General features: G+C 44.4%; 1 protein-coding gene across 11 annotated transcripts in view; it reads right to left on the reverse strand.

Moving 5' to 3' along the window:
• Nucleotides 1-13878, reverse strand: part of KALRN (kalirin RhoGEF kinase) — a 530488-nt gene that overhangs the window by 89479 nt on the left and 427131 nt on the right. For all 11 annotated transcript variants that reach the window (XR_011324291.1, XM_069780931.1, XM_069780932.1 and 8 more), the window contains one exon: nt 12289-12535. Coding sequence is in view for 10 of the 11 variants with exons in the window: in XM_069780931.1 (XP_069637032.1) it covers nt 12289-12535 (247 nt within the window). In the remaining variant the exon portion in view is untranslated. The remainder of the gene's footprint in view (nt 1-12288; nt 12536-13878) is intronic.

Here is a 13878-nt window from a genome sequence, read left to right on the forward strand (position 1 = left end):
CAGTGAGCAAATGCTAGTCTAGCACCAAATACTCTAGAAATCCCCTTTCTGCTTGGTACCATCAGACACTGCCAAAAGCTGGACTTCTACACATTGGCATTTCCAGTCACCACAAGGCAGAAAAACCGTCTGTCTTTCTGTGAGAAGGACAAGTACATGACGATATGGAGTATTTCTTAATTCCTATGTTCAGCCCATCTCTTGGTATGTAACAGCTCCACATTATATGATAGTTCCATGAGCACTTTGAGTTGTCAAGAGCCAACAGCCCTGCCAAAACCCTTTGTTGCCTTTTCTGTCTCTCCCAGGTGCCTGCTCCTTCCTGCCACTTCTCCTGTGCCAACAGAAATGTTTGTGCAGCCTCACAGTGAATCTGATCCATAAACGGATCCAGGTTAAAATTAACCTAGGGTGGAAAAAAAAGTTCATTTTAGCCCAGATCGGTTCCTTGATCTGCCTTGGTTCTCCTGTCATTATTGTTCAGATTTTACTGCAAAAGTCTCAAGGTATATGGCAGTTGCATCACTTGTACTGTTTTACTATCTCCCGGTCTCAGTGATCCCACTCACTATGATAGATCGTGGCTGCTCGGATAGGCACCGGACACATACCTGATGCTCAAAGAGGTTCAGCCTCCCCGTGTGAGACAAAATGGGTACTTCCATCTGGCCAGCTATCTTTTACTCAGCAGAGAGAAGCACCAGCTCCCAGTGCTGCTGAGATCAGGCCCATCTCTGTTGTGCCTGCATGTCCTGTAGCATGTTTTATGATGGCAATCAGCAAGCTGATGGGGAGTGGAAATGTGCATTTTTGCATCTTCACATACAGAAAGACACATCTTTGAAATAAGGAAAGGCTGTAGCAGATTGAACATTGCAGAACTTGTATAGCTCCCAGCTTTCCAGTTGTCCTGTGGAGCAGCACTGTGTATGCATAGCACAGCTACAGCAGATCTGTCTGAACAGATGTGCAATGGCCATGAAGACTACTGGGGTGTAAAGCCTGAACTACCTTCCCCTGCCATCCATGGACAAAACTTTTTTTTACTAAGCTTTTTCATGGGTTAGAACAGCCTTCCTTTGCAGCAAGAGCACCCTGATTCCTTCACACTGCATGAAACCTAATTTGACTTTTGCAGTCAGTGGAAGGAAAAATGTACTTATTTCACTGAGTAAGAGCCCTGCAGAGTTAATAAATTCTTCAGTGCTTTTCTGAAGAATGCCATTTGGCTCTTAAGGCCAGAATCTGTTCTCTGATACCTAAATGCAATTCCCATGATAGATTTCCAAGTAAACTGGGTATACATTCCTTGGCAAAATGCAGCTATTAACATAAAATTGTAAAGATACATGAAATCTGCATAGAAAATTAAGAGCTGGGTACAGTCTCGAAGGAGTAAAACCGAAATGTATGAAGACCTAAGAATACTTTTTAAAAGTGTATCTTGAGTTGAAAAATTTCAGTGTTCCTCCGTAGTCTAGAAAACAGAAAAAATGCCATCCCAACCTTTACTGCAATATGCAAGTGATTATCCCTCACTTTTTTTTATGCTGCCAGAAATGTAATATGTATTTTGCAAATTCTAGAAAGAATGAAAATACTTATTTCACTGCATTACAATTCTGCATAATCAATAATTCTTCAGTGTATTTATGAACAATACATATGTATTTTACATACGTAAAATAGAGCCTTTTAATAAATGCTGAGGACAACCAAAGACAAGAATGGTTTAACCTCTTATTATGACTAAGGGAACTGTTCTTTAGCTGTTCCGAACTGTGAGAGACTTATTTAAATAGATTTAAGGAAAATATAGTCAAATATGGACTCTGTCTTAAAGAAAAGAAAAATACAATTCTGGAATTAAAGGCAACTTTCGTAAGAAGACATAATATCCTTTATGAGACCAGTTAATATGAATGGAAAAAAATACACTGGTGTTTATGTCAATAACCTCCTGCCCTAGACTTTTAGACCATCATAGTGACAATAATGTTAACTCTACTTTCTAGAATTTGGGATTAATCTGAACTAAGCTAAGTTGACATTGGTTCAGGCTCTTTTGCAAAATGTGTAACCTGGGAACAGCTGCTCTGACAAAATGGTTGCGTCAATGACCGGAGAATCAGGCTTCTTGTGTCAGGATCAGTATATCAAATCTGTGCAGTGTGCTGAAGAAGATATACAGAAACATAATTTCAATTACTTGAAATACATTATTTAATACACATGTGCTTTGCATTGCAGTTTGCCTGTCTCTGACTCAGACTGGTCAGGGAAATGGGATTTTTAGCAGAGCTAGTTCACTTCAAAACATACTCATAAAATATTTGTTTAAGATTAGCAATGGAAGGACCAGCCTAGCAGTGTACAAGCCTTGCAGGGTGCAAGTACGGCATTCAGGATTAGTCCCATTAACTGTCTGGAAGCTGAAAGAGTGAGGAGGCAACATTTTGGGGAAGCTGAAATCATCAATTGTGTTACTGCAATTCTTGCAAGTACCAGTTATAGGTCCAACCTTTGTGACAATGCTATTAAAAAGTACATCCACAGTTTGAGTTTAAGTTAGTAGGCATGTTAGGCATGAACCCAGAACCAGCAGTTTAGTTTTCCTTCATGCTTAAACTTTAAACATTTCAGGGAAAAGGATCAGACAGTAAGTTACTGCATATTGACCGAGGCAGAAAACCATGAGGAACATAATAATGAATGGTGGCTCATTGAAGCTGGTTACACAGCAAAAAGCCTAGGCAAACAACCCAGATCCCACTCTTCCCCCCGCAGTCCCAGATGGATTACAGTCCGATGTCCATCTGTGAATCTGCTAAATTTAGTCTGGCCTCAGAGGAAACACAAGACGCAAACCATCCACATGCTCCTGTTGCTCTTTCAGGATGACCTTCCTGTTAGCTTGATGGGCCAAGTGCTACAGAGTAACTCCCCCCTTCCCAACATGCTACATGTATTTCAAGACACACAACTAAATACAGAGGAAATAGATTTTATTCAAGGAGCTATTTTTATAGCTGCTTGTTTTTCACTAGTGGGGCAGAGGCATGGAGATGTTATGGTGCTGGCTTCAGGTCAGAGCTAGTATAAAACCTCATGCTACAAACTGAACTCTCTACCCCGCCTGCTTGCTCTGGTGTCTGCAACGCACCAAGGTACCACAGCTCCAAGGATGAGAAGAAACAGAAGGCATCTATAAGGCTCCTATACAATTAATAAAAAGAAACAGGCATCATATTCAGACCATTTTCAGTAGGTGCCTGCCCTGGATAACTGTGCAGAGAGCCTTGGATAATACCTGACCTGACCTGGTCTCTTGAACCTCTGTACCACAGCAGGAGCCTGAGTCCTTTCCCAGTACAACAACCATTGCTCAGACTCAAACAGCACTTTTTGTGGAGTCCCTTCAAAGGCCCCTCTCTCTGCTCTGACCCTACTAACACAAGGGAAGGCTGAGCTCAGCCATTTTGTGAAAGAACATGTGCTGGGATCACTGGGAAAGCTGGGTACTGGGCAGGACGGACCTTCCCTGGCTTAGGGTCCTTTGTATGGAAGATGCCTCTGGTCTTCCTCAGACCATATGGGATGCTGCACAGTCCCCATTACTCCAGGAAACTATCTCACTTAATGAATGAAAAGTATAGTATTTACTCAGTAGAACTGTCTTTGGCCTTTGCCATGTCCCAACAGTTGGGACATCAATACGTAAGCAATAAATATTAAAGACTCCTTTTCCAGCATGTCTCTGAAGACAAGTTGGGAAAATAGGACCAGTGCAGTTTTGTTTGTCCAGGTATGCATAGCTGAAGTCCTCTCAGACTGTTCCCTCTCACATGGCTCGTGGGGCCAGGAGATGGCTGTGGCCACCCATATGCAGCTAGGTCCTGACAGCAGGGACCGGCTGGGACCTCTCCTTTGTCTGTGAGTGAGCTGCAGCCAAGGAAGGAGGTTCTTGCTTCTCTGCAGAATAGGCAAAGGGGTGCTCTGGGGCTTCTCAACACCTGCACTGAGGACCACAACCCCATCCTATTGCACAGACCCCTGAATATCTGAGTTGGCTTAACCTGGTCGGAAAGCATGGGCTGGCCCTAAGAAAGAAGGCTGGGAAGGCAGGCAGGAGACCCAGGAGGGCATGGAGAATTTATGACCCTGGTCTTCCAGAGAATCTATGGGAGGAAATGCAGTCCTGAGCCTAATGCAGAGAGGGATTCTGCATTACATTTTTTTTTTTTCCTGTAGGGAAGCATGAAAATGCCTTCTAACAATGACTTTACAAACAAACTTCAGCAGGACGTGAGAGTCTTAGAGAAACATCAAAGAGTTGGGAGAATGCATGGCTATGTCTTGCCAAGTCACTTCTCTGCCTCACCTTCAAATGCTTAGCCACGTCCACCTGAATGTTGCTCTCAACACCTCAGACAGACAGAAATAAGGCAAGTGAAGAGAGGAAACAGGTCCAGAGAGGCAGTAAGAGAAAGCCTCTTTAGAGCTGCAATCCTTCTCCCCCTTCCCCTCACTCCCTACATCTCCAGTCCTCAACAAGGAGACTCAGTCTGCCTGGCCAGCTGTATGCTGAGCTCCACCACCCAACCCTGGACCTGCCAAACCACCATCTCTCCACAAAACAGAAGCGCTGCAATGAGTAACTGTACCCTCTTTCAAAAACTGCCTCTCCAACAAAAACCCACAAGCATATCTACAGGAAACAACTGACCCCTTATCTTGAGAGAGAAGATTTTTCATTTTGGAAATAGACATCTCATGAGCACCACTCGGCGCAGTGTTGACAGGAGACTGCGCAGCAGCAATACACCACGGTTGTCGCTTCCTTCCACAGACTAGCATTTAACCCTTCTGAAATGTGAATGTTTCTGTCCTCTCACAGATCCACACAGTTTGGAAACATCTTGCACTACATTTTTGCTGATGCTTTCCCATTTGACCACTATTAGGGTTTCTCTGCCAGTTTTCCTCTTTCTTTTAGCTGGCCTCGACTAATGTGATGCTAAAATCAGAATGATTTATTATCTCGATAAGCAGCAATTCTATCCCATACTCAGTCACAGCCTGGGATGACGGTGCCAGTATGTTAATGATGAGATACAGGTGATCAATATGATATCCACTACCAGGAAACCGTATTCTCTGAAAGCCTGCCGGCCAAATTAAGCAAAGGTCCCAAAGGTGCTGTAAGCTACGCATTAGAAAACTGAGCATGAATTGCACAATAATAAAGCTGTCAGAAACTGTAATGCCAGAACAAACCTTTAGCTCAGGTGCCCTGACCTTTATGCAATATCAACTACTGAATTCTGCCCAGTTTTATCATGTGCTCTCCCTATTTGCTGTACTCCCCAAGTTGCTCCTGGTACACACGCAGCAAGGTTGACCTATGACAAGGATGGAAGAAGCAGCAGAAAAAGCAGGTAGGTTGGTCCCACATTGGAGAATCAGGCCCAACAAATAGTGACATGTCCAAACATTACAGCATCAATGGTCTAATCCTGATCAGACCATTTGTTGTCACAGTATGTGTGAATTACAGCACTATGTGTACCACTGCTGAGTTTCCCCCCAGTTTCCCTGCCAGACCAGGTGCTGAACCCTTTGGCATTCTTGATGAGCTCAGCTGGCCACAGCATTTTAAATTCACACACACACACTGGGGTTTTTTTCAGTGAAAAAACCAGCACGGACACTGTACAGTGAAATTTGGGGTTAAGCTGACAGGGGACTAGGTGGATAAAGTTTTACCCCCTGTCAGAAAGGGAAGCAAAGGCAAAGTAAACAAGAAAATTTGCAGGCCTCCTCTCTTTTAAACAAAGACTCCTGTGTTTAAAATAATAAAAATCCATTGTACAAAAGCAAAGCAACTTCCCCCAAAATAGCCTCTCCTGCTTTATCAAAGCATTCATCAAAATTGTACTTCTCCACAAAAACAAAGTTCCAGGTAGAGCACTGGAGGCCTTTTGCTTTGACTAGATAACAAAGCAGTGATGCCATACTGAAAATAAGGCAAAATAATGAAATAAAAATACCACGTCAGAGACATATGGGTATTCACAAGCCATCTGAACATGGCTCCAACAACAGCCCGCATACAATCTGCATCCATGACTTGTAGCTCTGAGACTTACCATGGAGGACAAGTATTTGCCATGCTTGGTCAGGCTGTGCCTAGCTTATCTAGTTACTCAGGTGGTGCTTGGACTGCTGAGGCCTCTAGGGCTTGACTACGCAAGGATTTGTTAGTATAATTTGTCTTCCTGATGTACTGATGTACCCAACAGGTAAAATCCCTGGTAGAGCTACAGTCATAGTGGTATGAATACCCCTACACAGGTATGGCTCATCCTCTCAGGCTTGACTTGGCTTACCTCTTAGAAACAATGAAAATCAGATCTCATCACCCATATTGCCAACTGTTGCTAAATATTTGTTCATTTTTTATTATTTGGGAGATAACGGAGTCCAGGAGAAGGTGTAAGCATGAACAACACCAAGGACAGACACTTTATGGGGATCTGAGTTCTTCCACGGGGTGACTATGAAGTAGGAGAAAGCACAGAGGTCTAGGATCAAAAGACAGTAGTAGGTAGGGGAGCGAGGCATCGCCAGCTCTCCAGCACTGGGGCAGACATTGCTCACTGAGGTAGAAAGGAGTGATGTGGTGGGGAGAAGCTGTGAAGGGCCGTGGAAGTGAAGACAAACAGCCACTGTTTGATGAGAGAGAGGAGGGAGACACAGTGGAGAAAAAAACAAGGGAAAGGGTGACCTGATTGAAATAGCAAAGTGGTTCTGAGTTCTTTCATCTTTCTGTTCCCATTCCTTTCACGACTGCGTGGAGCCACACTTGTATACGGAGGTAGAGCGGTAGGCCCGAGCCGGGCCCCGGCAGCCCTTGGTGCCAGCCCATGGAGAGCTGCCGTGTTACACCATGCTGGTTAGCCGACTTGTTTCCAGCTGCTCTATCATAACTGAAAAGGAGTGAAAACGCAGCAAAAGCTTTCCTGATGTGATTTTTCTACGTAAGCCATGTCCTGAACTTGTAACAAGGATGCCATGGGGCACTAAATGCCGGCAGGAGGGGTCCAAGTGACCTGTCTTGAAAGACAGTCTATGCTACAAAATTTTGACTCTGAACACCCTCGTTGGAATGGTATTAGGAACAGAGGTGAGCATTTGGTTTTTTATTTAAATACCGTGTATTTACATTGACAATGGGAGCCTGAACATTGTTTGCTTAATAGAAACCCCATGACCTGTTTATATGCCAGTTAAATCAACTACGTTACCTAATGAAATGTTTCCTTCAGTTCAGAGCCTTACAAACACTTTCATCGACTGCTCTTAATGAAGACTTTCAAAACCAACAACAATTTCTCAGCCTCTACAAGGACAACTGAAGGTTTAATGCAGTGCACTAAAACTTCTGAATCGTCCTCACACTCCTCCCCCAGGACATCAGGAATCATTACCATCGAATAAGTTTCGCAACAGAGATTGTTTAAAACACAACAGAGAAAGTGTGTGAGCCAATGCAGATCGCAGTTTAATACTAAACAGGAACAGGGACACAATAAAAGCAGCCTAGGCTCTTTTCCTCCACTAAAATCCAAGATGTTCTTAAGAACAGAGACGTGGGAAGAAACAATCATGCTTTTCCCTACACAGATCACTCTTCTGAGATCAGGAACTGGAAGAAAGAGACTTTCAACCCCAACAAGAGCCGGATTAGCCTCACCAGCTTCGTACACTAATCCATTAAGTTATCTGCTCTTTCCTATAAGGAATGGTCAAAAAAACGCAGGTCTCAGCATGACCTCTTTTTCATTGATACCACTCTTCTTCTCACCAACATCATTAAATCCTGATTCTGCTTCCTTCTTTCACAGCCCAGCCTGCCATCACACCTACCAGCCACAGGCTCTCTCTGGCTGTAGGACCGGGCAGGCAACCCCCTAAACGGACAAGCTGTCACCTGAGCAGCACTGAAACTCCTGTGTCTCCTGCCCAAAGTCTGGTGCTTTCCCAGCTGATGCACCAGGGCCAATGTGACCCAGCTGGGAAGTGCAGGCGAGATGCTCACCCTGCTACCATACACCTTGCAAGACCTATGTTCCCTCTTCAGTTGGAAGAGACCCAACTATTTCTCAGTTTGCTGTTACAAGGACCCACCACTGCCACCAAAGCCCTGCTGTTAAGTGGCCGTCTGCCTGCGCAGCAAGATGTTTGCATAGCATCCTAAAAAAATATATTCCTCATCTCCTCCAGAGATAGGTACCAGACACAAGTATCCTGTGGGCAGGATCTGGTTTGGGGCCCTGAACAGGATCCCTTTCCATATCATCAGTCCAAAACAAGTGCCATAAAACCCTATTTTTTTTTTAACACTTTCTTTTTCCTTTGGTGATAGAGGTTGCTTAAAATTACTTCAAGAACTAGCCTTTGTTACTCTTTGAATTACACTGTGACTTTGATGTTTCAAGAAAAATGCTGGGTGTGGGGTCATAAGATCAAGTGTTCATCTAAATGTTTCATGGGCCAAATTCAAATTTGGAATCACTCAGTCAAAGCTAACAGGCTGACACCAGGAATATGCTTGTTGCTGTGTGCTTAATGAATATTGGCTAGGTCATTAAATTGCTTTCTATCCATGTGGATTTCTCTCTTAATTTGAAATTTATAGCTTAATACCTTAGAGCTCAATTATAGGGTAAAAGAGACAGGAATAAAAGTCACAGCTTTCCTGTAATTAGCCATGTGGGATAGTTCAAACAGAGCTTCATTCCTAGTGTCACAGGTCTTTCTTCTTCCTTCCTAGAAATGCTAGTCAGAAAAAAGCCATCCCACAAATTCTTGAGTACAGTAACAGAGACTGCAGATGAGTTCCTTTTACTCAGTCATCTGTAAATCACTTGCAAAAGGTGAATCCCAGAAACCTGTTTGCCTTTTTACAGAGGATAATTGCAAACACTGTCAGATTATTGGAAAGGAAGGACAAGCGGGACCATATTTGGGCTCTGAGCTATAGTCAAGTCATGAAAAATCAAATGTGTATCCTCCAGAGGAGCACAGCCAGCAGTCAGATGGAAGGCTGGGAGACCAGTCCTTAAAGTCTCTGCGCTTGTACTGATCAACAACAAGAGAAATCTGTAAAGGTATTTCATTATGAAAGGGAGGAAATGGTCTCTTTCAGGTTTGTTCTTTTATATTCACACCATGTTTTTCCTTTTGCAAGATGTTATGTTGATTCATTACCTATTTGCAAAGAAATACTGTAAAAAAGTGAGGAAGAGACAGAGCACATCTTCAGTTGTGAAGTCTGTTCTTTTATTTCCAGTGGCTTTCAGTAAGGCTGTTTAAAAAGGCTTATTTTTTTGTTTGGTGAGGACTTGCATTGATGCTCTACAAAATGTTCTGGTGATCCCACCAAATCTTTCAAGCCTTCATCTGTTCAGGTGTTACTTGACATATTACTTTCTTTCCTCTTTCATTTCAAGGATGATAGGTAGCTTCTGTGAGCCACATGATTTACATTTACAGTCCACCATAACGTATAATAGGACCAAACACAGTAGTTTGCCATTTCCCGCTAAGCAGATGTAACTATATTTTAATACTTGTCAAAACTCTGCATGTTTCTAACATAGATGGCAAATGCTATTATTAGAAGTTTTGAGTATAGATACTTTCTGTTCTTGAAATTACAGTGCTTGTAAAAGCAAAGAATTATGTGTCTTGGTAAACGCAAGCAAAATTCAGCTATTAACCTGCTCTTCTGCAACTGTGTATGTTTACATACTTGAAACAGACAGGGGACACCATTTGGTGTAAAATGTGCTAGCCTTCATCCTGGGTTATAGAGAAAGGCCAGAAATTTTGGAAGCCTGAACCAAGGGATTCAGAGTCCAACCCATGCCTAAAGCTACTGGAAGTAGAGAAGGACACGAATCTGGATAGTCAGAAGCCATTTATCATGCTAATCCTTCCCGCATCTCATGACGTCAGCAGGCTCTTCCAGTGGCTACTGCATTTTCCCCTTTAAACTTTAAACTTACCCCTCTTTCTTTGTTCCCAGCATCTGTTCGTTCAGTTTAAACAATTTCCTGTTTTCCTAATAGAGGGAGAACTGATTAGACACAGAACGTATTTGCTGTACTCTGGCCAAAATTGTGGATTGGGTGGTTATTTTCATTATTTCTAGCAGCACTTCCGGAGATCCCATTAATACTGAGGCTCCCTGATACAGCTTTGGTATGCGCAGGAAGAAAACTGAGGCCAAGGGGGAAAGATTTATAAGGAGCCAGCCAGCCAGCCCCAGACTCACTCTGCACCTGTTTGGAGATGATGGGACAAGAGCCAGCTCCAACCTGGAAGCGGTCGCAGTGTGTTACGTGAGATAACCTGCCCCACAGGCAGGCAAAGCGTGCTAGCGCAGGCTCGGCGCTGTGCTGACACAGTCTGGTGGCTTCCAGGCATCAGTCAGCTCTGGTCCACCAGCTGCAGCCTGGCACTGCACCCGTCGCACCGTACCTGCGATGCAATTGTGCCCTGAAGCTCACACAATCGTGCTGGAAGCAAAGTCCCCATGTCCCCGGCCAGCCCTCTGCCCCTGCACTACCCTGTCTCCATCCTCCTCAGGATTTCCTGCCTCCCTTTCCACAGCCTACTCCTGCAGTTTTTAGTTTTGTTTCATTTGAGCAAAAGGTCTAATGCACTCAAATGAAGTTTGAGTGGTGTCTCACAGCGTCCTTCAGCAGAGGACCCAAGCCTGACTGCTGGACCATGCACCCAGCAGACACATCTTTGGCTTCCTATGAGTCATGCCAGGCAGCGACCGGTCTTACGCAGACCAGACTGATTTTCAGCTTTACTTTTCTGTTTACTCACAGATTTAATTTGCATGTAAGGAACTGCAGGGCTTCGCAAAGGAGAGCTGAGGACTAGGACAGGCTCCTGGGGCAGCAGAAGCAGGGCAGGGCCCCAGGGGTGCGTCAGGGAGGAGACGCAGCAGTGGGTCTAAGAAGCGGGTGACGAGTTCGGAGTTTGCACCGCAGACGGAGCCGATAGCCAGCACTGACTTCACCTCCTCCCTCTTGCAAAACAGGGCAAGAGGAAGCACCTAACCGAACGAGACCTGCTGAGGGGATCAAATCTGAGAGGAAAGCTCAGCTCTCCTCCCCAAGGTTTGGATGAGACGGTTCTTAAGGGAAACTCTGATTGCAGACCCTGGCCCTACCGCGCTGCTCCGTCCTGGGGGTGTGCCGCACGCCCAGACTCGGCAGTGGGAGTGCAGGCAGGGAGCAAGGACGGACTACAGCCCGGTTTCAATGCTTTTTCTCAAAACAAACAAAACCACCAAGCTTAACTTGCCTAAACAAGAACAGATCAAATTCTATTTCCATTACTGCAGAGGGAAAAAAGATTTTTAAAAAGCCAGTTCAGGTTGCAGGCTTGAAGTCGGGAGTGGGATGACAGGAGCCTTTCCTCCCTGGACCTTACTTGCATTGTGTGTGGCCAAAAGCGGGGGGAAAAGCCAAAAGGAGACCTGCTCTCGCCACGCTGAACTGAACCAGTTCTGGTCTATCAGTCTGGAGCGCATGGATGCTATATGCGGGACACACATTGCTCAGAACAGAACATCAACTAAATAGGCCACAGACACCACAGAGACAAACAATATTTCACCATTCATTGTGGGTGAAGCCCAAGCTCTCAGGATAATACCAGGGATGCGTTTTGTTGCATGCTAATTGTAAAGGATTCTTTCCCCATTGTGCTGTGCCATTACACACAATGTCTCCAGTTCACAAGTCAATAGAGTGTACCAGTACTCACTGGTGGCTTGCTTGCAGTAATAGACAGGCAGCAGGCATATACTAAACGACCACACACTAGTGTGCACTGTGGCACTCATAACGCATCTAGAATTTGGGGCATCCTGGGTGTCTATACAGCATGACTTTCCCTCCCTCTAGGCTTTTAGGCACTAAACCCAGTCCATTTGTTGTTTAAAGGTCTTATTTTTACCCAGAATCTCAAGACAATAATGATTGCCACACAGCAAAAGACGCACACGTACAAACATTGATTCATGGAAATGGAGTTAGGCTAGTGCTGTGCCAATTCACAGAGATCTGGTAACAAAACTCACTAACAACTAAACAGTCTTTTACCCATGCCGACTGCAAGAGCAGCCCAAGCAGCTTTGCACTTACATGATACAAAAGGGAAAATCCAGAACACTCTTAAACCGGCCAGACTGTTGCCTACCTTTTCCTGAAGGGAAGAAGCAATCCATCTCCACACTGCTGCGGGAATGGGAAATGCAGAGAGCGCTGCTGGGGACCAGACCCTCCTGAGGCGGGCTCCGCTCCGTGGTCCGGACCAAACACCAGCCTGGCCTTTCGCTTGGCCTCTCCAGCAGCTCCACCGTCTGCCCCACCTGAATGCTCAGCTCGCTGCTGTGGCCAGCTGTGAAGTCCTGGAGCACCACGGTTAGTTCACACCCTCCAGACAACTGCCCAGGTTCAACAGAAAAAAAAAGAACAGGAACAGAAGTTAGAGAGGGCAGGATGAAGGCAATCATCTTTGCATCATATTTACACTGGCAAAGACAGGATTTGTATTCCTTAGAAGCCAAGTTAATAATTTCTTTTGTCAAAGTTCAACATGTTGTGGCCCTGGTTTCCTTTACTTCTTTCTAACTGATTCTGCTGGGCTGAAGTGAGAAATCAAAGCTACCCACCCAGTAACCTTTTGAATGCTAGCTGTGGGTGAATTTTCTAGCTGTGAATTTTCTAGCTGTGAGTGTCCATCAGAAACCTTGCTTTTTTTCTTGCTTTAGTTTCTGGGCTGACTTTCTAGACTGGCAATAGCCCAGGCTTCCTTGGCGCTGTGCCCTCATGGCAGGACAAATTCCAGTTCATCCCTCTACAGCATGAGCTAGACACATTCCCACATGCCACCATTGCAGTGAGGAAACAGCTACAATTTTTTGCAAGACAAGAAACATGTCCTCATCTTCCCAAACTTGCTCTAGGGACTTCTCAGGAGACTAGGGAATCCTGACCGGGCAGATCAGAAAAGCTCCTCCCATGTTCTCTGATGGAAAACAGAGGTGTAAATATATAAACGTAGAGTGATTGATTATATGCTGACTTCCAGGATTTGTACCTAAGAATAAATGTATCATCTTACTTCCGTACTGAGCGCTGGCAACCTGCTGCTTTCCTTCAGCCTCACACCCTGCGACTCTTGATGAACAATACCGGTCTGTGTTTAATTATAGTCTCTATATAACCAGAAACCGGATATATAAGTGCTTGTGTATATAGCAGAATAAAACAAAAGAAGCAATTGCACAAGCAGCAGAGCTAATGAAGCTTGTTTTCGTACAGATTTGGATCTCAGAAGTTGATTCTTGGTGTCCAAAAAGGTGTGAGCACAAATCTAAGTTTTTCTGGTGTGAGGAATCATTCTTAATGCTCCTCTGTAGTGTGGATTTCTTGCTGTCTGCCTGTCATTAGGGGCCCTCTTCTGGGTCTTTCTCCTCTACATGCTGCCTGCTTCCCTGAAGCATGCACAGATCTCGGAGGTCCTTATTTCAGTGTCAAATTTGATAGAAATTAGTCCACTGATTCAAAAGTTATCAAGATGAGAATAGTAAACAAGCTGATTCAAAACAGTGTAATACCATAAACCTCCCTATTTCTTAGGATATGAAGGTAAACCCAAGCATATTTTAAAATGTTTTTAAAAGAACAACTTCAAAATCCAACTGAATTGGGAGAAATCTTGTAAGATGCTGAGTATCTTGTGAAATCAATAAGAACTGGATCTGCTTATCAGCTTGAATGGGGA

Source organism: Haliaeetus albicilla, chromosome 4, assembly GCF_947461875.1.
Source record: "Haliaeetus albicilla chromosome 4, bHalAlb1.1, whole genome shotgun sequence".
In the NCBI taxonomy this organism is placed as follows: Eukaryota; Metazoa; Chordata; class Aves; order Accipitriformes; family Accipitridae; genus Haliaeetus; species Haliaeetus albicilla.